At 48.1% G+C, this 27651-nt stretch overlaps 1 protein-coding gene across 1 annotated transcript; it reads right to left on the reverse strand.

Moving 5' to 3' along the window:
- Positions 1-369: 369 nt before the first annotated feature.
- sv2a (synaptic vesicle glycoprotein 2A) lies at positions 370-26978 on the reverse strand. Its single transcript, XM_037453939.2, has 13 exons — positions 26769-26978; positions 15298-16093; positions 10202-10382; positions 9882-10033; positions 9440-9573; positions 8689-8778; positions 8329-8436; positions 7717-7805; positions 6992-7156; positions 6764-6897; positions 4777-4983; positions 4371-4530; positions 370-3870 (listed from the first exon to the last, which is right to left on the reverse strand). The coding sequence occupies exons 2-13, from the start codon at positions 15923-15925 to the stop codon at positions 3687-3689; spliced, it is 2232 nt and encodes a 743-aa protein (XP_037309836.2). The 5' UTR covers positions 15926-16093; positions 26769-26978; the 3' UTR covers positions 370-3686.
- Between the last annotated feature and the right edge of the window lie 673 nt (positions 26979-27651).

Consider the following 27651-nt stretch of genomic DNA (forward strand, 5'->3'; position numbering starts at 1 on the left):
ATAACAATTAATCATATAGATGAGGATACATAATTAGATACAAACACAGAGTAACACATTAAATAAAAGGTAGTGTTTTGGAATTTTTATTAAGTAAAAGCACTACATTACTTGTATTTGTTATTATTCCTTTTTGTCCATTTTACAAGGCCAACATTTTTGTTTCAGTGTATGTTCTGACAGAATTGGGACTATAATTGTCAAAGAAATTAATCTCTATTTAAAGTGCAATGTGATTGCTTTAAACATCCCTCCCAACATTAAATCACCATTAAAGTCACACAAAAAGTCTTATTGTTGTGGTGAAAGCTGAATGTGTGGTGTCTGAAAACGCTTTCGAATATTCAAAGACGTGGGAAACAACGACGATTTGATTCTTCCTTTTTGTTTATTTCATGGTTCTTCGTCATCCATTGTGATGCCATGGGATCAGTTGCACAGCAAAGTGCACACCCAATCAAAACTCAACAATGACAAAATATAAGAAAGAAATCTCACACACCTTTTAAGAGAACTGATGTCGTCACATTTATGCTAACTATGATTCATAACCAGTATTTAACATTGATGTATTTACTTATATTTCATTCTCATTTACAAAATACACAAAATCAAAGACAACATACAGCATTATTCATTTACACTTTTTCTTTTACACCTTTTTTTTTATATTCATGGTTCCATAAACAGTTGCTATACTTACAAACAATCAGCTACGGTTTCTACAGCACAGTACAATGACAAAGGTGATAAATTCTTTGTTACATTTAATAAACTGCAACGCAATCTTTTTTTTCTTCGACAAAAGCCTCAGGACGTAGGGGTTGTTTTGGAAAGTACACACAGATGTTTGCTGTTTGTGTCGTCATCGTCAAGCCAACACACAGCGTTCTAGTAGGCAAAGGCCAGTACGTAGGAGTGTCCTCCGGCTCCCAATAGCTTCAAAGGAAGAATAGGAGTCACATACCCAAACGCTTATTGCTCTGTTAAACCTTTTGCACTTACGATTGACCGCGTTTCTCAGGCAACGAGTTAATTATACAAAAAGAACCCTGTGAAATAAGCTGAGATATGCAACTACGAGAGAGAGAGACAGAGAGAGGATTTGAACAGTTAAAAGCACTCCGTGTGGTACAAGTGCAACGGGTTACCGTGGCGACGTCGTTCTTAAATTTCACAGGTGACACGGGACAACATGCGACGCGCAGCTTTCAGTACATGTGCATTTATATACTACCAATGTGCTCTTAAAGAGGGAACCATGGGCAAAAGTGTGTTCCCTTGACCCTGCTGGTAATTTGGGCTTCTGAAGTGATCTTTACTTGCAGCTGGAAAACGAGAGAAAACTCCTGGACTCTGTGTGAAAAGGTCTGCGTCGCCGCAACCGAGTCCAGTTGTGCTTGGTTATTTATATTATTTATGCTATTTCCAGGGGGGGGGGGGGGGTCAAAAGGTTCGAAGATCTTCTCGGTTACATCATAAGTACTTTTATTTACATATATTCATATCTATAACGGGGAGGATTGATGGTGTAATGTGTAAACTCAGGCCATACAAAAATATTTGGCAATATTTACTCACGGCAGAATCAAAGATAATGGGTCGGATGTCAAATTTGGAGTTAGGGTCAGTGTGAGGAAGCGAAATGCAAAGGGGGCGGGTCTTCAAAGCGGCGATTTTATATCCACAATGCGGTCACCAGGTGGTCTTCTTGCTCTCGCTAAACGCCCTCCTCGTTCTGCGTGAAATCCCCCCCCCACCGCGCCGCCGGGCTGCATCCGCTTGCGCCTCGAAGGACTCAAGGCCATCGTGATTGTGCATGTACGACGGTCTGCACGTCTACACGTCGTCTGTTTAGTAAGCGCTCTACGTATGGCTGCTATCCTACACAATGGCAGTTTGGGCAAAAACGTTTTTTTGTTAATCTGACATGTAAATGAGTGTTTAGTTGTATTTTTTTCATCATGCGATTGGGAAGGCATCACCTTTGCTGTTGTAGATGGGGCGGGGGAACCGTGTAATTTTCTCTGTGCTGGTACCAATGTGGGATACATGACAAGCAGCCCTTAGCAGTGGGTTCTCTATGGTGGATCTTGTGTTATAGCTACAATGAAGCACAATTCTCAACAAAGCACTCTTAATGCAGAATAGTCCTTCAACTCACACTGTTGGACAGGTCACGTGCCCCGAGGACATTGCAAATCAGGAGTATTTCTAACGCTCTGCTTTGGATGCAGTATTTTCGAAGAATTTCTACTGAGTCTACTGATGCTAAAATATGACTCATCCTCCTCCTCAAACTCATCCAAGAGCAGTCCTGTACGCCACGTTCAGGTATCAATAACCGACATCTGCCCCACAAATCAAAATAGTGCTTGCCAAATTTGAATCGGTAAAAGACATTAAAAAATGAATTAAAATCCCAATCTTGCACTAAGAAGCCCACTCACATTGATGTAAACATTCAGCTCACACACAAATGATTGGGTTGTAGTTTCGAAGCCTTTTTGTATCTGTCCCCCCCCCAGTGTGTACGATTCAAGCAAATAAAGGGACACTTCATCCTCACAGCGTCCTGTGCAGTGTGCTATAAAGGGACAGTTGGGTCCAGCTCATCCAAGAACAAATGCACTGTGCTGGGCTCTTGTGGGCAGGATTCCTTTTGGGGACCAACGAACTTCACCGTGACGCTGTTTACATGGTGTACTCTCAGGTCTCATAAATGTACATACATACATACTGTGTGACATGCATAACACCCTCCAAAACATATATCATTAGAGGCGAACAAACCCAACGCCCGGGGAGGAGAGGTACCGGGAAGGCATTTTTTTTTTACAAAGGGACACACAGGAGGCTTGAAAAATGGTGATGGTGTGAGCGTGAGGTCGTGAAACATTTCCATCAAGTCACGAAAATGTTCACAGCGGTTGTGCTTTAAATGCAACCGCGTCCTCTGTGTGAGGGTGTGAAGTGGGTGATTGTGACGGCTCCTCTGATTGGTCCGAACGATCTCAAGGCCGTTTGGAGGCGATCGGGATGAACGCTCTAAAAGGGAGACGGGGGGGGGGGGGGGGGTTGAAGCAAACCTGGAATGTTCTATAATCTATAAAACGGCAGTTAGTCTGAACACCAACACAAGACCTCGGGACGTAAAGAATGAGGACGGGTCTTTGCCAAGAGTTGCGTCTTGGCTTTTCACCCTGTAAAGTCAAAATTGCTTCAGATCAAGGCATAAAATGGGGGGGGCATTTGGGGATTCTATGTCCAACGGTGGCAAAGTACTGAAGACTTGATGGTGAGTTGAATTTGCTCAGAAGAATGGAGGTGACTGGAACAAATGGCTAGTGGTCATTTCTATAAGTCTATTGGCTCATTATCAAGAACCCCGCCCCCCCCCCTCCAGTCCCCTGACCTCCAACCCCAGGTATCACATTATTATCATTTTTCTTACTCTTTTACTTTTGTCTCAGCTCAACCCTTTTAAATCAGGCCGTTCTAATAATCGCCAATTTCAAATATTTACAGCAGATTTGCGTCGCTCTACCTTTGAGAGAAAGAGAGAGGGGTTAAAGGGAAGGGCGTGGAGGGCGAGCCGTTTGTTCACAGTGCAACTGAAAACTCCTCTGACCCCCCCCCCTATCCCCTCATCCCCTCCCTGACTCAGGAGAGTTGTCGGAGCCCCGCTATTTCAGCACCTGACCTCGCGTCTCCGGTAGTTTGAGAGCCAGAAAGCTGCCGGCCGCCAGCGCCCCCGAGGCAAAGAGGATGGGCACGGCCTTGGTGATCCCCACGAAGGAGGTGAAGATGCTTATGCCTAAAACAGCGGCTAATTTACAGAGGGCGTTGAGGAAGCCGAACGCTGTGGTTCTGAGAAACGAGAAGGGGGGGGGGGGGGGGCAGAGGAAGAGTAAAGAGTCGGGTTACAGTCCGTTGTTTCATTCATTGTATCAATAAGGAATAATAATCATAGATCAACACAAGATCTTCCCCCCCCCCCAAATACACACATTTTCCTTGTGATATTAACAGTTGAGTTAACAAAGTGAGTTTGCATTTACACCCAATGCACTGTAGGGCCTTTAAACATCCACTAGATGGCGCTACATCAACTACAGGAAAAACTCTGGCTTTGCTAAAACGCTTGAATGGTGTTGCACCAACACTCATATCCTATTTTAGGTTTTCTTGAGTTTGCATCGCCTTAGGGCCACACCCTACTAAGGCCATAAGGTGGCAACAAGACACCACGGGGCTCCTGGATCACACGCAAAAACTGTGATTTCCGCCCCACTTTGTCATCCATAGTCGGGCGAACCCCTGCGGGCGTCACGTGAAACGTACCTTCAGGGCGTGCCTGACACGCTTACCTCTTGTCGGAGGGGTAGAGCTCGACGGTCAGCACGTCCAGAGCGTTCCAGGAAGCGATGCTGATTCCCCCGAACAGGCAGAGCAGAGCAATCATGGCCGACTCGCTGTTGCCGAAGGACAGGAAGAAACAGCTGACGCAGGAGATGACACTGGAGCCCGCTGGAGGTGGACATATAGGGAAAAAAAAGAATGAGGAAGGAAAGAGTGACGTATGAAAATAGGAGGTAAATCATACTGAAAACAAGCGGAGTTTGTTCTTTCTAAATGTACATTCTGAGAAGAAGTAAAGTAAGACCAGTAAAGCGTAAGTCTATCATCCTGGAGCAATGTTGGCCTATTGCTCCAGGATCCAGGCGGACAACTGGAGACCTGCTGTGTATCGGCGTGGCCCTGCGCTCACATTACCTAGCATCCTCAGACGTCCGATCTTGTCCATGAGCAGCGCGGAGACGATGTTGCCGGGCAACACGGCCAAGGTGCCCAGGAAGCTGACGAAGTAGACCATGTAGGCGTTGTTCTCGTCACTGACGTCACTGAGCAGGCAGCCTTCTTTGTTGTGCACGAAAGTGCTGTTGATGAGTTTGCTGTTGACCAACCGGTACTTGAAGAGATCTAGGGAGAACAGGGGGGGGGGGGGGGGGGAGATGAATACAGCTGTTTCTGATAGTCACAATCACAAAGATGGCTGTATTCTATTAACAGCAAAATGACAATATGGCACAGCGGCGCCAGATGTGCAGTCGAGCGAGGGCCACCAAGATATTGGACACTCAGAGGCACGAGTCTCTCAGCGTCTACAGCAGCTGTTTTAATATGAGACAACTGGACTCAGAGGCCAACCGAGTAAACATCATGAAGACGTCTGTGGAAGGTTTCGAGGTTGAAGTTGATGTTTAATTGCATTGGATTTGATCGACGAAACCAACGAGTGTATCCATCTACAGTCTCTGTCCTTCATTACGTCTTCTAGTGAGTCCATCATCTTTCTGGAATAAATATGTACGCTCCTCTTTAGGAGAGAGTTCAAGCTCTTTCCCAATACAGCTACTAACTGAATGTGTAGCTTCATTAGACAAACAGCAACTGTGTCATTTCGAAGCCCTAACATCTAATCTAATCTGTTTAATTGCCATTCTTTGGTTATTTCCTAACAAACACTGCAAGAGGAATTACAAACGGCCCCATTTGGATTTCTTTATGTCTCCGGGTTTAAAAAGGCCTTCGGTGAATAACTGCATTCAGCACTTTGTTCCCGCCATGCAGCCACGTGACAATAAAAAGGTGGACTACGTTAGGCTCTCAACATGGAGGCCAAAGACACGAGGTGGTTTCAGGAGAGAGGCCGCTCGACAATTTGAAAAAGCTGAAACAATGCAGACTCGGTTGCTAGGAGACGAATGCGTTCCTGCCATGCGTCGTTTGGTGTAGCGCCAGGCGGGAGGGGGGGAGAGAGGGAGATTAACCGACATTTAGGAGCTAGCTTTTACATATCTGAAGCAATAAATACAGCGTCCACGAAAACAAAATATTAGATCAGTTTAGTTTATTTGCTAAAGAAATCGTGCAGGTCTTAATAGAACAGATGACACGACAATCAACGCGCACAATCCCTCCATGAGATGTAATTTGTAGACCGCAATCACAGAAGAGTGAAACGGTGCCGATTAGCTCCACTTATGGAGGAGACGTTTCAGCACAAAATAGCCCAGAGGACGAGATCACACAGTGACCGTTCAGTGGTCTAATGCAGGTCCAGTGCACAGCACACACACCACAAACAGCCAAACTTGTGGATTGAACGCAACCCAGACTTATTTTACTTTATTTATTACGACTACGTTTTGTGCTCAAGTCCATTTGTTTTAAATATTCCCCTTGAGGTCCAATAAGTTGCAGGTTTGCAGCTTCTCCCCACACGCAATGATCCACAATTACATCCACTATTATTTCCACTATTATTCAGAATCTATTATGTGTCCTGTCAACATCGTTTAATGCCTGGAAGGAGCCTTTTCCAAATCGAGACATGATGGACATGGCGATATTATCCGGGTCTTCTCGCCTGCTTCTGATCAACTGCGTTTGCCGAACACGAACCAAGCAGCAACACGTCGTACACCTCTGTAAAAACCTTGTGAACGCCTTGGTCCACATGTTTTTGGATACACACAAGTAGTGGCTGAAGGAATGAGAGGAGGAAGCTAGAGAGTGAGGGAACGAACAACTGCATTTAAATGGGAACATCGCTGGAATTTAATATTTATTTTCACCAGCCAGCTTAGTAGAAATTCTCTGCAGATTGCAATTTGTTTGTTGGTGTTCACTGACGCGAGGCCGTGGTTCTCCACATTCTCGCCTACCATTGTGCAGCATTAGTTTGTGCGTGTCCTACCCGTGTTGTAGAAGAGGGTGGCGATGAAGGTGCAGTTCTTGAAGAAGGTGTTGCTGGACGTGATGTCTTCGAAGTAACACTCCTCAAACAGCGAGTCCTCAAACACCATGGATCTCATTTTCAGGTTCATAAACCTGTAAGCCAGGGATTGTGTGTGTGTAAATGGAGGGGGGCAGATGAGACAAAGATTGAGGACATTGGGAGGGGGGGGGGGTTGCGTTGACTTACTTGTCGTTGAAGTACTCTCCCTGCCGGTGGACCTGGTTCTCCAGGGTGAAGTTAAAGGTGACGTGTTCGACCTTCTCCTTGGCGAAGAACTTGGTGCGCGAAGCGTACTCCTGCTTCTGCAGGTACTTGATCATGTCGGGGAACCACACCGTCAGGCCGTAGTAGCTGCACGAGGAGAGGGAGACACGCAGGGGCGTGAAAGAGGGAAAGAGAGTGCTGCCGTCACAGAGAAGACAGACCTACAGTCAGCAGGTCCGCTGAGAGAAGATGAAGCCGCGTCGGTTAGTACTGCTGGTTCATCTTCCAGGGCCATAGACACGGTATGTGGGACACCGTAGTCTTATACATGTCCTTAGGAACTCAAGATTCCTCTGGCTGAGTCAGATGAGCAGATCAACACGGCTCCCATTAAATATGGAGGCACGGATAGCAGCCGCTTAGCTTAGCTTAGCATAGCTTAGCACAATGACTGCAAAACAAGGGGTTTGAAATATCAGGGAGCGCTTTTCTGTAAAACAAGCATTTCTCAAATGAATTGTGAGGATAATACTTCTTTAGATTAATTACATTTCATTTAAATTGGGCTATTTCCACTTTTACTCAAGTACAGGATCCAAGAAGGCCTCACTGCGAAGGACAACAGCACGAGCTGATAGGTGCGCGCCACCTAACGGGTGGCGTCTCAATCACACAAATCAATACACCGTTCTGTAGTCGCATCTCACCTGAAGGACATAGAGAACCACACGGCCATCATCATGTAGGTGGTGCGGCGGTACTCGGGGGAGAATACCGCCTGGAAATTATGCCACACCTGAAAGGAGGACACACGGACACGGGGAGAAAAGGCAAGAAACACACAATGAACATACAGGACAATCCAATTCAAAAGTACATATACAGCTTCTTTCCATCGGCTGCTAGAAATAAACGTCCCAGAATCCCTCTGCAAGCTTTCAGTAAACAAACTGGGACAAAAACAGCCTCACTAAATACACTGCGTCCACAAAGCCAGAGAAAATACAGAAAAAACAGTTTGACAAACACACACATATTTTATTTCATTTGAATATCCACGGATTAAAATAATAATAAGGATAATAACAATCTGTTCTTGACGATGCAATGGTTCCATTTTTTCCTCACAGTATTTGATGGACAGTTATAACCACACTGACTCATCCACTTTCACCAAAGACCATTGAGAAGATTGTCACTCTGATGAAGATGGATCCAGGAGGCTCATTCAGGACAAGACCATGTACAATGTGGTCTTAGAAGAAACTTGTAAAATATTCCAAAATGAAAAGCAGTGAAAGCATTAAAAACAACTTCACCTGATGGAAAAGTGTAGTGAGCTTGATCCTCCACTTCTGATGCCAGGCGGCGCCGTCGCCCAAGGTCACGAGGTCATCCATCTGCTTCACTGTTTTGATGGTGGTCACCTTGAAACAAAGCCACAATCATTGGATTTCACTGTTGCATTTAAATAGATGGACACATAATGTGGCTAATTATGATAGTTAATGCCTAATGCACAAAGGACAGGTTATAAAATATTTACGTTTCAGTATGTACTTTGTGGGTTGAAGCCTTAAGAGATTACAGTAGAATAGAGAAAGTCTGTATTAACGTGATCAACAGAGCCGACAACCTGCTGCACTGCAGACAGACACGCAAAGCGCTGTGTGACTTACAGAGAAGACCCTCTCTGGGTAACCCTTGGCCCTCATGTTGGTGTCATGGACCTGCTTCAGAATCATCCACGCCTCGTCATGCTTTCCGTTCTGGAGGAGAGGAGCAAAAGCAGATTTTTTAGACAGTGCTCATGTTGTACGGAATACGCCCTTTGGGAGGGTTAAAGCTCCCAATATCCAATATTTTTCTTTACGGTTTGCTGTGTTTAATGAAACCTAATTTCCTTTGCTTAATTTGGCGAAAGAAAACACGTATAAACATGTAACACTGTAACTGTTACTATTATATGGTGGGCTGTTGTTTTCTTATGGTTGCTTAGCAGCATGTAAAAAGAGCTAGTTAGTTATGCAGACAGTTATTATTTTTCATCACCATACCGGACGTACAGATACTACTAAAATATTTCATGTACAGCCTAGAACATTCCAAAAAAAAAAAGGTCAATCATCTTAAACATCTTGGGCTTTTTGGGTCACTTTTTAGCATTTCAATACTCGAGATACACTTAAAAGAATACAGCCCATCAGCAATACTGAAAGTATCTTAGCGCACCTCCCTGTTTAGCATGCTTCGGTATCTATTCATATTTATTTAAAATATTCCAGAAAAGTGTAGTGCGAGTGCGCAAGTCCCCTTCCCCTTAAGGCCGTTTATGCCTTCAGTACGTCAACTTGTATTTAAATGATTATATATATATATATATATAGTGAGTATATTTCCACTGAGCGTGGCGAGCGCTGGCCGGCTCACCTCAAGGTAGAAGCGAGGGCTCTCCGGCATGGTGGTGAGGGCGGAGATGGCCGCCACAGAGGGTAAAGCACACACCAACACAAAGACACGCCAGCTGTGGAATTGGTAGGCCGAGCCCATCTGGAAGCTCCAGCCTGAACGAGGGGGGAGAGAGAGAGAGAGAGAGAGAGTGAGCGGGGGGGAGGGGAGGTCGAGAGGCAGCTGCAAGAGTTGAATTATGTGCACAAGAAGCTCCCTCCGTTGATGTGTGCATCTATTTAAACTCTTTTCGAAGTTTCCATCCTTCAAAATAAGAAAAAAAATGACTGCGGTGGAACGTATTTTCCCAAATGGAAACAGCCATGACATCTCACCACTGGGTCCAAATGAGTGATGTTCAGCTCACTGACGCATTCACTAACAGGCGTCCATATTGCCTTCAAAAACAACTTGCGTTCCGTACCGTAGTGCGGGATGATGGCCCAGGCCATGGCGGAGGCGTAGATACCGCCGATCATCCAGAACATGCAGAGCCAGCTAAGATGCTCCCCTCGCTTCTCCTGGGCCAGGAACTCGGAGTAATAGGAGAACACGATGGGGATGGAGCCGCCGATGCTGTGGAGCAAAGAGGCAGGAATTTGCATGGTGAACGTGGTCATTCAAAAAGGCAGCAAAGAAATGAGTTAATGCCGGTGGTGTGTCGAGTGGACGGAGGCGCCACGGCCCGGGTGCCTCCGTCCACGCCGGGGTGCCGCTGCCACCTCATCGGCCCTCTCCTCTTACCCCACGCCGGAGGCCAGGCGGCAGAAGAGGAAGGAGACGTAGCCCTGGACGAAGGACGAGAAGAAGGCGAACACGCTGTTGATGGAGAGGGAGATGAGGAGGGTCTGACGCCGGCCGATCCGGTCGGCCAGGCCGCCCCACACGAAGGCCCCGACCATCATCCCCAGGTACACGATCAGGCCTGGAGGGAGGAGGGGGGAGGGTTAGTGGATGACAGAGAGTGCGTGACGGGAGGAGATAACGGGAATGATGAGGAGTTGTTATTCATCGTTGGTATTACCTCCAGCCCTCTCTTCCACTCTCATTAGCTTTCCAATGCCCAGTAAATTAGCTCCATTTGCAGCGTCATTGGAGCGCTGAAGCAGTTATGCATAAAGTACAAAACAGAGAGCGAGGTAGTGCATAATAATCTGGACCATAAACCGCCAGAGCAGAGGCGGTGGGTGTCAAGATTATAATTACAATAATATTAATATTTCCTGTATAGCACTTGTTGAACTGAACCGTCATGCAGCAAGTCGTCGTCAACCTAGGAAATCCTTTTCCTTTCGGTCAGTCTACAGATTAAACACGAGATAAAGTGTTATTTAGAGGCGTTGGTAAGTATTTCATTATATACGCTAACTTAAGCTAATTGGCAGAATCCCTTTTACAAATCTTTGCACGACCTGCTGCGCGTCGCCGGCAGAAGAGAGACGGTCAAAGTGAGGCATCGACCTTTGAGTAGTTAAAGGTCAAGACAGCTCAGGAAATTGGACTTCAACATATCAGGTTAGCGGCACCTCAAGAAGCCTGAATCCATCCTGGCGCTTGAAGTGCTTGCCGTAGAAAAAAGGAGGCAAAAGCTTACACCCCAAAATGTCCTTGTCTCCTTTGCATAAGAATTAAAATTATGATCATAGAAGAAAAGAATACAAGATGGTCTTGTGATTTGAGGTGCTGACATGACTCTCTCTCTCACACACACACACACACACACACACACACACACACACACACACACACACACACACACACACACACACACACACACACACAGCTCTCTAGCTGTTTCTGCCTCATTGACATCCTGCCTAACGGTCTTGTCATATTTCTCCTCTGCAGCTATGAGAAATACTTCATCCTGATTGCAGAATCGACAACTGTCTCACTGCTAATCGTCCCGTAACAGAGGCCGAAATCAATTTGAATGCCATCGCCCCGAGCCAAAAAGACAGCGGCACCTGAAAACTAAATGGCTGATAAGTTAAAAAAAAAAAAAAAAAACTCAAAATCAAGGCTCACTGGTTCCAGCGGGGGGGGGGGGGGGGGGGGGGGTTAGAAGACTACATTGTGTTAAGTATGTGTTATTATTATTAGCCAGGTTTACAGGTGAGAATTATAATAACTGTGTAATGTGTTGTTTGTAATTACCAGCTTGCCCTTTACATAAAAGCACCAACAATCAAACAATCACCAAAATCTGGGAATTTGTTGGCACTAGCTGCCCCGGGATCATTATCTCCCTCCTCATCCGCCTCCGTCATCATCATCATCATCATCATCAGCAGCAGCAGCAGCAGCAGCAGCAGCAGCAGCAGCAGCAGCAGCAGCAGCCTCATGTCTGAACCCATGTGACTCGTTAGCAGCAGCATCTGGATCCATTCATCTCAATTAACCGAGGGGCGAAACAATTGAGTTTTACCAGAGCATCGCATGGAGCTCGGGTTAAACGCTTGGTGTTTGGCAGTGTGGCCTTCAGGAGGAGATAGCCAGAGACGACGAGCCATATACCGGCCTCTTTATGACCTGGTTATCATGGGAACAACTGGACGGGTGTTATCCAGCAGCTCCGATGAAGTAACATCAGAGACATTCTCTGTCGACCAGGAGCATATTTGCTGGTAATAATATTCAAAAGGTAAAGCAGTGTGTGACCTCGCAGTTTGTACTTCATTCACAGGCGTCCTACGCTGGCACACGATGGGCTCCCTTGAGACCACACTTGTACCGAATAATCACCATAGAAAGCTTCACAAAGCAGACCCTGATAATCCAAAGAGCCAATTTGTACCAATTCAGCCGGAACTAAAGATGGAGTTTACTGAAGGCAGCCGGCCACTTGACGGCCACTTAAACAATCATCACCTAACTGACGCAGCTTCCCTCCACTCTGTGAGCTTCAGCGGCTTTCAGCCCATTGTTCTGGCTCATTTCAACCACATTCATGTTGTACTTGTTCAACGATTGCTGTGCATTTTGTTCAGTTCAATACGTTTCCTGTTTTTAGAGAGTACGGTTTGGGGGATGTGGGAAAAAAACCCCAAACAAATATCTCCGTCTGGTCCATTCTTTAATAATGAATATGCTGTTATTCAAAAAGGGAGAGTGGGAGTGGGTTGAGCTGGATGGGGAGTGAAAGGACGTGAGAGAGAGGGGAGGAGGAGGAGAAGGAGGAGCCTTGAGTCAGCTGAGCAGCTCATCACTCTGGAGAGGAGGTGGGGGGAGGGGAGGATGGAGAGAGTGTGTGTGTGTGTGTGTGTGTGTGTGTAAAAAAGAGAAAGGAAGCAGACTGCCCTGTGACAGAGTTCCAAGGGGCTGCTGGGCAGTGTGTGTGTGTGTGTGTGAACATGCATGAACATGGAAAGTGTGTGTGTGTGTGTGTGTGTGTGCAGGGTTGTGTCTCTGTGTTCATGAGCGAGGGAGTGGGGGGGGGGGAGGGGCTCTATAAATAGCCATTTTTCCCTTTCTACCAGAGCGCACGGGGCCTTCTGAATGAGCCGAGGCTCGTCCCTGACCCTAACCCCCCCCCCCATCGGCCGCGCCGCTGACTGCTGACGACAGAAAGCCTCGCCCCCCTGCGACCAATGAGCTGCGAATGTGAAAGACAAAATGTCAAAAGACAAAACAAACGAGGCGGGACACGCCTCCAAACGGCAACCTGTCAAATCACCTGCATGTAAAGCTCCAATCAAACAAAGCATTACAGCGAAGAACCGGGTTCTATTGAGAGACTCTACTACGGAGGGTTCATCCTCGTCTGTGTCTTACAGACATTGTGTGTTTGTTTTTTTCATTTTGATTACTCAGCTGATCATATTCTGAGAAAATGAGAAATTAAATTCCAGCTGGTTCCATGACAACACAATAATAATAATAATAAGTAATAGTTCCTGCAAATTTCAGACTATATAATCATAGATAAATATTTCTTATGCAGCTTGCGTATTTCCTTTCGGTATTAACAAATACTAATATCTAAGCGCAAGTAATATCCATCAAAATCACTGTTTACAAATTACTAAACGTTTATATTTTCCTCCGCCAACGTCTTGCAGGTGTTAATATATCAAACATAAATAGTCAATCTCGTCAATTTCCTGTACGCTTGGATCCATTTTGATTAAAAATGCCTCGGAGGCAATACGTTAAAAAAAAAACAACCTTCACATTTTCCTCCTTTCAGAGCTGCAGAGTGTAACAAGCCTCGTTCCTCTCTCACGACAGCAAAGCGACGACGCTGCAGACGCAACCTCCGCAGCTCCCCAACAAGGACGAATCAATGACAACCACTCGGTGGCTCTCTGCAGCCCGGCAGAGAGCCTCCTCCATCGCGCAGAGACCGCTGCGCCGCGCAGGCATCACGGCTGTCACTCCAAAGCCGGTCTCGGCTGGTTCTGCCTTGTTATTCACTTCCTTTCCTGCGATGGATATGTGATGTGTGATGTATATACTTTAAGAGAAATACATCTAATAAAGTCAAAAAAGGCCTTTTTCGGGAATAGTTTCTTTGCTGTGAGGCAGTTAGTATTTTTCAGGCGATGAACCGTCACACACACACACACGCACACACACACACACACACACACGCACATACACACACACACACACACACGCACACACGCAGACACGCAGACACGCGGTTCCACCACAGTGCGTCTGGTTAAAGTGGCTGGCGCTATGATCGCAGAGGAGGCTCCATTTGGACATAATGCAGAAGAAGAGGACGCGGGGGGCGGGGGGGGGGACGTTAGGAATCATGGGATGCAGAGAGGCCTGAGCAAAGGAGGCTCTCTAGAATGAGTCAGGCGTGTTGCGTAACAGAGAGAGGGGGGGGAGAGAGGAGGGGGATGGTCATGTCTCCCTACTGGCTCCCCCCTGGCATGACACAAAACCAGCAGAGAGAGGGGAGAGGGGGGGGGGGGGCGGAGAGTAACCTAGTCTAACATTTTAGCTTGATGTACTATTTCTTCCATGTTATTTTTAATTACACTTTCGCTGCTTCCTTCACTCTTTCCCACCTGCATGTTTTTGCATTTGATTCCTCTGTGGCTTTATTTTGACACCAACTGCCCAGTAGCTTTAACTACTAAATTATAGAAGAACAAAATCCCAATGGCCCACTTTTTCTCAAACTAAAAAACCAGCGTAGTGTACTTCATCAGAAAAAGAACATCTAATGTGACCTCTGGGAAAAAAATCGGTTTGAATTGATCTGCCGCAGGGTGGCGTTCGTTAGGGCTGCGCGAGGAACGCCGCTGTTTCATGATGTTCATCGTCCAGCGGCGCCGACGCTCGATGCATCGGCATCAATACACACGGCAGCAGGACAATAACAACGGGTGTCAATCAATGTTCCATCCGCTGAAGCCAGATTGTGCAAGATGTGTGTGTGTGTTGTGTGTGTTGTTGGATCTACTCATTGGATCAAACACATATGTTGTAACTCCTTCGTGTAAACTGAACAGTGTGTTTGAGGTTGGCTCCGGGAGACCTCTGGGCAAACTCGTACGCTGCGTCCTTGCTGGGCGGCCGGTGACAGATGGCGAGGGCGGGTCGGACTCTGATTGGACACGACAACGGGAGAGCGATGCTTGTGAAGTGGGCAAAGGGAACGACACGCGCTGCATGTATATATACACCGAGGAGGTAAACAGGAGAACAGAATCCACACACACACACACACACACACACAGACAGCAGACCCGCCGAGGCGGAGGCCAGAGGGGCTGAAGGATTCAATTGAGAATCTACAGAGTCGGCATAGGCAGGGGGGCGCAAGACACCCGCTCAACGGGCGGAAAACACACAGAACACAGAACATCCGCGACTCTTACCCAGCATGCCCTTGTTGGGCTCGGACAGGCACATGTCCTTCTCGGCGCTGGGCAGCACGAAGCCCACCACGAAGATCTCCACGCCGTCCGCCATCAACGCCAGCCCCAGGACGAAGTAGAGCGTCCACTGGAACTTGCCGTGGCCGCACTCCTGCAGGATGGCCTCGTACTGCTGGGCCAGCTCGTCCTGGTCCTTCCTGCGCTCCGCCTCGCAGGCCGCCAGATCCCGGAACTGCCGAGCCTGGGCGTCCGCCGCCCGGTCCGCTCCGCCGGCCTTGCCCGAGTCGGCCCTCGGGATCCCCTGGTACTCCCCCTCGTAGATCTCGTCGTCCTCGTCGTGCCCCTCGGTGGAGTCGCTGTGACCTTCGTCGTCGTTGGCCCGGCTGTCGTTGCGGTAGTAGCCGCCGTCGCCGCCGCCGCCGCTCGGCGCGCCGCCGCCGTAGTCGTCGTCGTCGTCGTCGTCCTCCTCCTCGAAGCGCTTGTAGGAGCGCTTGGTGTACTCGTCGGCCACCTTGTCCGCGCCGCGTCCCATCTTCTTGCCCACCTGTTTCTTGGCCACCTTGGCGATGTCCTTGGCGCCGCGGACGAAGTCGGAGCGCCCGTCCCTGTAGCGCCCGTCGTCGTCCATCTTGGCTGTGGAGGTGGTGGTCAGTTGCTGCTAGGAGTGGGGGCTATCGCGAGTGGCCCAAGCACATGAGTGTACACCGTGGTGGGAGGGAGGCGGGGGGGTTTTCTGGTGAATTCAGCACCGCGGACAGCGCCCTGCTCCACTGCACTGCTGCTGTAGGACCAAATCCTAGGGGAACAAGCAAAGAAAAAGGGGGGGGGGGGATTTGTGTTAGCACGATTGGTCACACTGGTGCATGTGACGGAGACACGTCCATCATTGGCACAATCTACATCAGAGCCAATTCATACTGAAGGGCCATTGGCCTTCACGTCGCGCTGACATTTGCGGGGACTCCTCGTCTTCCTCGGCAGGGGAAGAAAACAGCTTCATGGTGCCGACCTCTGACCTTTGAATCTTGACCTATGATGACTGAAGCAGTTATCTCACGGGCTCTCTCTGTCGCCTCGGTCCGCCACAAATCACAGGGTGGCATTTCCACTGTGGCGCACCGCAGAGCCGTCAGAAGACGGCTCCTCGCTACGACACCTGTGACTCTCAAGCAGGGCGGCAGGGCGCTGCTGGTGAGGAACGCGTTCGTCAAAGCTCCCGCGAATACGATTACTGTAGAAGCAGAGCGGACATTCAGCTGCTCTCTTCCACTGAACACACACACACAAAAAAAAAAAAAAACGGTTCGAGAAAGTATACATATTCAACTACGAGGCAGATTAAAACCGACCCAGATGTGTTCATCAATAAAGTCGCAAACACTCAACAGATAAAAGGATGCTGATGCTTTCTGTGAGTGATGCACGGCCCACAGGGGAAGCAGAGGGACCTTTGGCTCTGGCCGTGTGCACAGCTGCTGTGTTCAATGATGCGCGCTGACAAGAACACCGACATGGAGCAAGAAAGAAATTAAACGTTTGCGTATTAAGGGGAGAAAACATGCTTTCGGATGCATTTGATGAATGGTGTTTTACACACAGTGACGTACCCTCAACCCAACCCAGTAAATAGCCAGCTCAATTCCCGCTTCTTACCGAAAGCGAAGATGGGAAAATTGTTTACAGTGTGCCTGCACACGATAACACATCGTACGTGCTCATGAGACCAGGCGGAGATGATGTTCACCCAGGAGGGAGTCTCCGGGGATCCACTGCAGCTGAGGCCAACACTGAAACCATTCTGTTTCACCGGTGAAAACACGAAAAAGGAGAATGAAGCTCCCCTTTATGTTCTCTTCAGACAGCGATATCCAATGTTTATTTAAGGAACCGTTTGCAACAAGCGATGCAGGAGCAGGGCGCCGTATCCGATGTACAGAGGGACTTATCGAGCCCAACATCCTCAGAGTCATCCATGTTTTTGTTTTCCGGTTGAACTGTTTAACGAGCACCACTCTCTCATCACGGCATCCTTTTTACCCGGAAATACATGGAATCCGCTCAATATTATTGAGTCTAGGTGATCAGACCGAGCCGGCAGTTTAAATATCAACGAGCCGTGTAACTCCAATGGAGGGGTGTCGTTAAAATGCATCGGATAAGGGCCAATTAACCGCAGATTGACCTCGTTGCTCCTGTACTAGTTTTATTTCAGGAAGGAAACGACAGCAGAAAGGAATACGAGGGGGGGGTAGCAGTGGGGAGGCAGGAGGGAGGGAATCTCTAAGAGCTTCCTGTGCAGCCTCGGGGCTGCTGAACAGACACAGACTTCAAGTCAACATCACACGGCCAGAAGGTCTGCTGGGATCCACACGCTCACTGCAAGCCGGCGGAGGGGTGTGTGTGTGGGGGGGGTTGGGGTGTTAATGGTTGTCTTATTGTAGAGCTCCTTTCGATTTGCTTGTCAGAATAATATAATCTAATAAAATAAAGAGATTACAGACAGACAAAACCATGCTTGTACTTTTTTCAGGTCACTTTTTTGGATGCTTTCAGATCAGGTTTAGTTTTCGCTCGCATGGTTGGTATTGACTAAGCGACCAAGGCTTGTTGGAACACAAATGCGCAGATTCAGACCTTTGCAATGAATCGGGGACGTACATGGAGACCACACTGTACATAACGGACCTGAAAAAATGCCGTCAAATGTTTCGGAGAGGACACACAAGGGTCGACAAAATGGCCCCTTAAGGATTTAATCCAGGATTTCAAGCGCATTCAGTGGAAACAGGTTGAAGAGGTAAAGATGGGAGCGAAAGCCAAAAGAACAGAAATGCCAAAGTGAACAATCAGCTGGAGATCAAGACAATTCAATGAAGGAAGACCTCCGTTCCTTTTCATCCACTGAAACAATCCGTCTTATATTTCAAAGTGTTTTACCACAACGAGCTCAGAAATCCACAGAACAAGCCTGGATATCAAGAACATCTGAAGTGATTGTGTGAGGGTCTATACTTTTGAAGGAGAATGCTGCATCATGCACGTATTAAATGCTGTGTAAACTGTGCTTGCTTCAGTCCTCTCAGATCCACCCTGCAGCAGAAGAATGGATTTCATGGCTCGAAAACAAACTGCAGCTTAAACTCAAACTGCTTCAAACCCACGGCTCCATTCTGAGGTTTATGGGCGCCACTAAGTGATAACGTTCTCCTGCCTACAGACTTTGAATCAGTAAACCTGCAGTGAAGAATGCATCAAATAGAAGACCTGTGTTGGGCAATGGTTTGGTTTTTTTTTATTAAGGAAGGAACGGTGAACAGCGTTTGTTTAAATGCTCGTCATTGAGAGCTGAATACACATTTAAAGTAATATCCAGCGGACTGTCAGTGAAAATAATCAATCAGATGAGCATCCAAATCAGTTTTGACATTTAGCCAGCCGGCAGTGCTCCCATGAAAGACAAATAATGTTCGGTAACAGGGGAGGGTTTTACAGCTCTGTGAATATGTAGTACAGTGGAGAACAGGTGGAGGGCGAGATTACTCTGTGTGTGTGTGTGTGTGTGTGTGTGTGTTTGTGTGTGAATTATGGCTGATAACGTTCCCTGTGTAAGATGCACAGTATTTGGGATGTGACACTGTTCATCGAGGTCCTTTAAACGACAGGTTGAACTATGCACTTTGCTGCAGGAAGGTGCAAAAATTGTACCGGAATTAATAATGAAACTCTTTCATTGTAATTAGTAAATTGTAATAGTTGCGTCAGCGATTGCTGATGCTGACTGATGTCTGGGAAGTGAGTTCAGTCCCAACATTCATTTATCCAGCAGCAAAAGGCCGGCTAATCAAGTTTTGTTCATATTTTACGTGCCGCATGTCCAAATTGCACCAACTTCCCCACCGCCGCATCCAGGAGAATGTCATGGACAATTCAGGAATTGCAATTGAAGAGTCCTACAGGGGTTAATCCTACTCATCGTTTGTGCAACTACTGAGACCCTATTTCCAGGAGGAAAGATGTGGTCTTAGTCCAGGTGCTTCAGTCTTCTACCAGCGTGCAGTTTCACCTCCTCAAGAGGACGCTAAAAAACATCTGAAATTGCCTACATCCCTCTCTGCACGTTCAATCCACGTTCTACTCCTCCCTGGGGAGCGAGCCCATTGGTTGGTCGTCCCTCGTCACCATGGGGTCACGACCTTTGCCGGAGGAGACTCTTGAGAGCGATGTGGCAGCCCATCGCCACCCGATTAGCCTTCCACCAGCCGCCGAGATGAGAGAAACAGACGCCCCTCCTAGACTGCACATGCAATGTAGGCGGATTGTTGCTGCGTTACAGTTCTCAACAAACACATTATATTTAATTTAATGTCTGCCTAAAAGCTGAAGAGATGAATAGATGCAGAAAAACTAAATCATTGTGGAAAAGCCCTGTGCCAAACTGGTCTGGTATCTGTAATGAAGTGTAAATTGGTAATAAATTGTTTGCCGATGCGGAAAGACATAATTATGTAATCCCATTTTCCTTTCTAGAAGACGCCGGAGGGACGAGAAGCCTCACACACACACACACACACACACACACACACACACACACACACACACACACACACACACACACACTAATACCTGTGCAGCAATGTGGCCGGCTAAAGGTATGCTAACAAACGGTGACAGAGCATTAATCGGGACATGTTGGCGCTGCAGAGAGCACCCGGATGAGAATGATGCGCTTCTACGGGATGAATAAGCGCGTGTCACCGCCTTAAGCTCAGCAGCAAAATGTTTCAAATGAGTACATCTAAAGAGACGAAGAATCGTCTGCGGGCCCCCGTTGTGTCCCTCACGCGTTTTCACTTCAGTTCATTCAGTGGCGTCCTGTATTGCATTGGGAATACTGCATTTCATTCCTCCACTATTTACCCCTTGGGTGGGGCGCTGGAGCTCTGCGGCTGCTACTGGAGGAGCTATAACCACATTAGTCCGACTCTAACAAGGCGGTGCTTTCAACACCAGCGCGTTACCTCCATTCACCAGTCGCTGGGCATTTCACAATTACTCTTCCATCCACTGTTAAAAGAACAGCTTGAGGAGCATCCGATAAGCAGGCGAAAATGGATTTTTTTTTTTCACATTAGGCCCTGGCACTGGATGACACGAGCGGGACATTTCATTTAGTGGAAACGCACGACTCGTTTAGCAGCAGGCAGCTTCTGGCGGAGAAAGAGACACGCCGTTTACGGGGGTTTGCGAAGAAGATGGATGAGGAGGAAGAAACCAGGGAGCAGATCACAAAAGAGACCTCGCCACCCGTAAACCACACGCCTCTCAAGCCTCCTCTGGAGAAAAAAAAAAAAAAAAACAGCTCTGGTGAGACGGCGTCGCCACCCTCTCGGCGTGAGGTCTCTGCTTTCTCTCTCCTACCTGGTGCCAGAATCACACCCACAGCCAGGTGTGCATTTCACTGTTAACAAGCATGTTCCTGCAAACACACGTCCACATTATGGTTGTCGCTGCATCTCTTTGTGGTTACGAAGACAAGCCGATCAACATGTAATCAAAACGTGTCTCTCAAAAAAAAATGAGTCATCTTCGCGTGATTCCCCTCAACTACATGAGCATTTTAGCAACTTCTCGCCTGGTGGACATTTCCCTCAGGGGTTGGTGGAGAACAAAAGTGTTAGTGGGACTTAAGTGATTTGAACCCGACTCCAGGGTGGATGCCAATGTTCCTTCCTGTCTGCTAGAACACATCATTCCCAATCTGTCAACGAGCCCCCGAGAAGGCCACAAAACCCCCCAAAATACAGCTTTAAAAACAACGCACAACCTCGCATTTATGACCAACAAGACCTCTAAACTATTTGTATTCAACTCGTGGCTCTCTGACGCGACGCGAGGCACCGGAATAAAAGGCCGCTGTTAAAATACCCGAGCGCCTTCACAGAGAACGCGTTGTCACGGGTACAGTTGTGACGTTTGATGGTGCAAGAAACAACAAACACACCCACAGCAACACCGTGATTTTAAATTTTAGTGAAGATCCAAAAGCACATCAGAACAGAACATCAGGCTGAATTTGGGGTTAAGTTGTTGAACCATGATGTGCAGGACAGCCTTCATTTCCCCAAACAATGGCCACCTCGAGATTCATTTGCCGCAATAAATAACTCATACGAGCACATTGCTGCTTTCATTTTTAATTGGCGCCTCTCGTTGCCTCAGGTGCAGTCATTTGCATACGGATTTCTCGGGTTCGTTGAAAGTTGCATGGAATTAACGGCTTGTATGTTGGCTGCCAGGATGAGTCATCCGGTGTCTCCAAATAGAACCTCAGCCTTTATCAGCTCTCAGATCCACACACAGCTTCATGCACCAGCAATCATTCTCCACTTGGGCCCCAGCAAAGAATTATTTACATTAACAATTCATCGGGTGGTTAATAAAAGCTTAGTAGTAGTTCAAAATGCACATTGCAGTTTTCTAGCCAAGGAAAATATTTTGTTTTGTCTGATTATGGTTTTTAAAACAGAACATTTAGTTAATGGTTGCACATGAAACCAGTTCATGTTTCTGCAAGAAACCAAATGACTTTAACGTTTAATCATTTATTCTGTTGTTTTCGTCTTAGTAAAGATCAACTAGTTGGTTCATTTTTTTTTCTGCTCTTCTATTCAAATTCATTTTTTGCCTGAAGTGTTTTCTCCCCTTTTCCATCACCCAATTTTCCCACTGAATAAAAACATCTCGATGCACACTTCGACGCCTGCAGTCAGCGAGCGAGTGAATCCTCGGAGCTGCAGATGGCCGGCAACGTCACGCAGAGAGGGATTCATTCGGCTCGACACCCTTCATTTCTCGCGGTGACGCAGTGAACATCCGTCCTCTGAAGGCAGGAGTTTTTGAAAAGAATTCTGAACAAGTAGTTTCCTTCCAAAAAGGATTTGTGTCGGCTCGTTGACATTTTTTTAACAGGCGCGGAAGGGTCAAAGGTTAAATCAATGCCGTTCTCTATCACTAATCTAAATGAGATAAAAGTCCTTTAAATGTCCTCTAGACTGCAGCAGGGACAGGTGGAACTCCTTTAGTGTCTCTATACACAGATACAGACACAGTCCAGCTTCTTCCCGTCGACTCACCCGAGGCGCCTCTTGTTGCAGCTGCGCATCCTCCCCCCCCCACCCACCCCCCCGACCAACTAGCGTTCTCCATGCGACCTCATCCATCCTGTCTGCACTTCCTCTGGTCAGAGATCGCAATCATTCACGCGGGAGATGCCCGAGTCGACCCGCTCCTCAGCAACCACGAGCGACGAATGCGGTGGAAATGAATAAATGAATAAATAATTACCCCCCCCGCCCCCCCCTCTCCTCCTCACAGCTGCCTGGGTCCAGCCCGTCTGCACCGACCACAGAGGGACACAGGAAGCGACAGTTGAGCTGCGGCACGTTTCTGCGAGGCCTCCAGGGCCGCCCGTCCATCGCGAGGAGACAGCGGCGTGACGATTGGCTGTCAGCCGCAGCTCCTCCCCCCCCCCCCCCCGGGCCGCACATGCCGCTTTTTGGGGAGAACCTGCAGGCCGCCTGACACCACGAGTCACGTCATCGCTCCCCCCTGCCGGAGATCTCAGCGCGCGCCGCGTCACGCCCGCTGGCAACACCGCGTGACGTCAGAGCCCCCCCACCCCCGCCCCGCGTCCATTTTGGCTCCGGCTCGCTGGGACGCAGTTCAGAACTCGCAGAGAGGCAGAAATGCAGCCGGCGTTGGTTTTGCTCTCTAACATGGAGGTCATTAGCGTTCACTCTGTGAGTCAATGGTGTCTTGGTGACCTGAAGTCATCTTAAGGTGTTGAGCTGAAGGTGTGGTTTGTTGGGAAATCAACGCATTCAGGACATTTTATTAAATAAAAGCAATCGTGTTACTAACGTAAGCTTTTTTGAGCTCAGCTTGTGTTTTGCTCTTAAAAGTGTTTAACTTTAGAAGTAGGAGGAAACCCATTAAAAAAAAACATCATCCTAATTCAGTTCTGGACAGAAAGTGGTTGACTGTCAAACACGTGTAGTAGAATAAAATAACAATATTTGTCTCTGAGATAGAGTGAAGGAGATTAGAGGTAATTAGGTGCAAATAACCAATAACTAAATAGAAACCCTTTACATATTAAAAAGGTCAACATTTTGCAAAATATACTTTTGTGTATGGTGTGTAGCATGTAGCTTAGCATAAAGACCTCTCTCTCGCCAAAGATAACAAATATGTGACGGCCACCACATGTGCCCATTAGTTTAATCCGTGAACAAAGAGAACTGTAAAATATTTGGTTTTACTGGGAATCGCATGCTTTTTCCCGTCCTTATGCTAAGCTAAGCTAACCAGCTCCACACTGAACACACAGGGAGGAGAGCTGTATCGATCTCATTTAGCGCTCAACAAGGAAACGGAGTATATTGCAAAAAAAATCTTTTAGATCCCTCATTTAAAAAGAGACAGCTAACAATTGGAAAACCTTTGAAATCCAAATTGAAAAGATCCAGTTAAACTAATTTCAACACTAGATTACAGAAAGATGCATATCGTTGCATGTCCAGCTGTATTCAGACTTCTCATTTCCTTTGGTTAAGAAGCTTATGCTACCAATAGAATTGAAAAAAAATGTGCAGCGGTTGAACGCCGGTCTCTTTTTGTACAGTATTTACAAGCTCCTTACTATGAAATCATTATTATATTATTAGGAAAGTTGGGTGACTTGTTAAATAAAGTCTCTCATGATTTGCTGTAATAACACAGAATATGAAAACAAGCAAAAAGGGCGAACCGGCGAAGGCTTCAGTTTAAAAGCAGCGGACACTTCATGTGTACAAAAAAATGACCAAACACACCGTCTGCGGTTAATGGAGAGTTATGATGTGGACACCGATCTGGAGACGACTCAGGAGGCCCATCGATTATCTGTCGCTCAGTAAATCTCTCGAAGAAGGGAACACGCAGGACAAACGAGCCAGAGCCTGGACCCACATGTGGAAACAGCTGCTTATTGCTGCTCTTGACCACGCCCTGATGGGGGTAGTTGCTGATATACATACATATCTTACATGGAACTCCGTGAAAAGAGCGGCTCGCTCCTGGTTTAAGGGGCAGGTCCCCGTGTGTTGAGCTGTGTGGCGACTGAGGCCTGGGTGTGAGGACTGAGGCCCGAGTGTGACGACTGAGGCCCGAGTGTGAGGACTGAGGCCCGGGCGTGACGACTGAGGCCCGAGTGTGACGACTGAGGCCCGAGTGTGACGACTGAGGCCCGAGCGTGACGACTGAGGCCCGAGTGTGACGACTGAGGCCCGAGCGTGACGACTAAGGCCCGAGCGTGACGACTGAGGCCCGAGTGTGACGACTGAGGCCCGAGTGTGACGACTGAGGCCCGGGCGTGACGACTGAGGCCCGAGTGTGAGGACTGAGGCCCGAGTGTGAGGACTGAGGCCCGGGCGTGACGACTGAGGCCCGAGTGTGAGGACTGAGGCCCGAGTGTGAGGACCGAGGCCCGGGCGTGACGACTGAGGCTCGAGTGTGACGACTGAGGCCCGGGTGTGACGACTGAGGCCCGGGCGTGACGACCGAGGCCCGGGCGTGAGGACCGAGGCCCGAGCGTGAGGACCGAGGCCCGAGCGTGAGGACCGAGGCCCGAGTGTGACGACCGAGGCCCGGGCGTGACGACCGAGGCCCGAGTGTGACAACTGAGGCCCGAGTGTGAGGACTGAGGCCCGAGTGTGAGGACTGAGGCCCGGGCGTGACGTCCCAGAGAAAACCCTCTTCATACGTCTCTTCACTCTTTGCGGAACAACCATGGAGGCAGCGCACCTCGTTCATTGTGATCAGTGTGTGCTCTGGGGAGGGGGGGGGGGGGGCGGCGTATTTATACAGCTTGTTGTATTCAACACAGACGTCCACGTGAAAGAAGAGAAGCATCGTTTAAAAGGGCAAACTCGGCGTCATACACAGCATTTTTGTTTGAGAACTGGCGAACCAAATTGTTGTCAGTTGATTTCCTAATAAACGGCTAAATCCATTTCTATTGTTGCAGCTTTATTGTGAAGTCGAAGCGGACATCTTTAGCGAGAGCTGCGGAGGAGCAGCTGACCTGGGATCCACATTGACGACCTTTAAATGACTTGCGATGTTTAGAAGCACTGGGGTTTAAACCATATGTTCTTTCTCCCCGCACCCCAAAGCCTCATGCATGACGACTCCGGCTCATCACGACGGGGGAAGGGGGGGGGGATGGGAGGCAGAAGCAATGCTGAATCACCACAAGACAGAAACGTGTTGGGAATCCGATCCTGGAGAATGAAAGCGGGCTGCGGAGTTCTGCTCAAAAGGTCAACGGGAAACGTTTCATCGCTGCAAATCCCTTCAGAGAGGAGCTGTCACACGGTACGTCAGGATGAAGATGCTGCAGCCAGTCACGACAATTAAGAGACTTCGAATCACAAACAGTAAACCATGTTTATTTTTTAAAGGGAGGTCAGTATTGTCCCTCCCTCATCACTCGAGTCCATGTAGACAGTAGGCTGCAATCATGGCTGCCAGGGAGACAAGACAAGTTGCAAAAAAAAAAAAAGGGGGCTGAAGACACAGAATTTAACGAACACGAGTCCAAACCACGCTCGTGTCCGAGTGAAATCCCGTCAGCACCACTGACAGGAACCACCGCAGAGCAGAAGAAAGCAAAAGGGGGGGGGGGGGAATTACTCATGACTCGCTTTTTTTCTCCTTTTTTTTCTCTCCTTCCTCCATCACATTCTCCGTGCAGGGTTTCTACAAGGTCATTTTGGCGCACGACGCAGGTCGGGACGCACGGCTGCGTGGCAATTATCACACGGCGTTGTGATAATGAAATGCATAACCAGGGCAACTTCTCATGTTGTATGATCCGACACTGAGGATCGGGAATGAAGAATATATATATAAATATATATAGCTGTGTCAATGAAGAAAACCGGCAAGGGCATCGGTGCCAAAACCCATCGCCAATCAGACGCCAAATGACCTTAAAAACACCACACGCGACCTCGTGCCCTTCCTCCTCTTTAAGAGTCCATCCTGAGCGGTGGGTGATACAAGACCCCCCCCCCCCCTCACCCCCCAAAGCAAGAACGAAGGGCGCGTTTCAACACAATCCGAAATTCAATTCTCCAAATGTCGCCCCGATGCAACATTTCTGACGACTTTCTGCGTCCTACATGGATTCTATACGTTAACGGATCGCCGCGCGCTGGTTTAGGGGTCATCGCGTCGCGCGCTGAAGGCCGTTTCACTCGCATTTAGTGAAACATTGATGTCCAGCCGGCGGATGAACACATGCAAATGTTCCCCCGCGGTCACCGAGTCACCGGCAGCACGCGAGGAAACGAAGTAGAATGAAGGCTTTAAAAAGGAAAAGGTTCAGATTAAACTGCCCATGCGAGGAGGATTAGCCATTTCCTTACCTTTTGCAGGTGGTAATGTCGCCGCTTTTTAGGAAGCGGAGATGGCGGGGGGGGGGGAGAGACCGGGGTTGGCTTTTATTAAAAAAAATAATTGTATTCGTGCAGGGAGTCACCCCGAGTTCCTGAAGCAAGGCTCTTGCGTGCCCCCCGTGATGTACACTGACGTAGTAGCACAGCACCCTCCGCCCACTTTACTCACTACACAACATCCCTCTAGGATGGAGACACCGCCCCCCCCCCCCTCCCTCCTTATCCTTCCTCCTCCTCCAGCAGACACCAATGCGCTCAGAAAAAAAGGGGGGTTTGCTGGATTAGCATGCAACCTGACCCCCCCGATTCAGCTGCAGGTGAACGTTAATATAAAGCCCACCGGTTTTTTTATTCACACAACCTGGTCGGGGAAATGCGCTGTGCGCGCGCTCTGACACCGGCTCCATATGCACCAAACGGTTGGTGCAATGAACCGTGCAGGACGAGCCTCTCCCTGCACGTGCTCGGGCCTATAAATGGCCCTGTTAAAAAAGAACAAGGAAATGACATGGATGCCCCTTGTGGAAAGACAACTGAAAGCCTTTTAATGTTCCAAGTATGGTGGTGATGAAGTTTACAATTCCATCCATGAAGATCGATGGGACGTGTGGTGTCTTTTACGCATATATATATATAGATCAGCAGATGTGATGGAGGGATGAAGGTCTGTCGGTGGAGGTTGATGAGGTTTTTATTCCTGATGGATCGCAGCCTCCTGGAAGCGTTTCAAAGACAGTATTCCAGAGTAGTCCACACTCTGCGAGGCCGACCTTGGGGTCCTGAAAGAGCGACCTTTCCCGTGGCTGCAGAGTACCTGGATTTCAGCTGAAAGAAGATATCCAACTCAGTCTGC

Source organism: Pungitius pungitius, chromosome 11 (assembly GCF_949316345.1).
Source record: "Pungitius pungitius chromosome 11, fPunPun2.1, whole genome shotgun sequence".
NCBI lineage: Eukaryota > Metazoa > Chordata > Actinopteri > Perciformes > Gasterosteidae > Pungitius > Pungitius pungitius.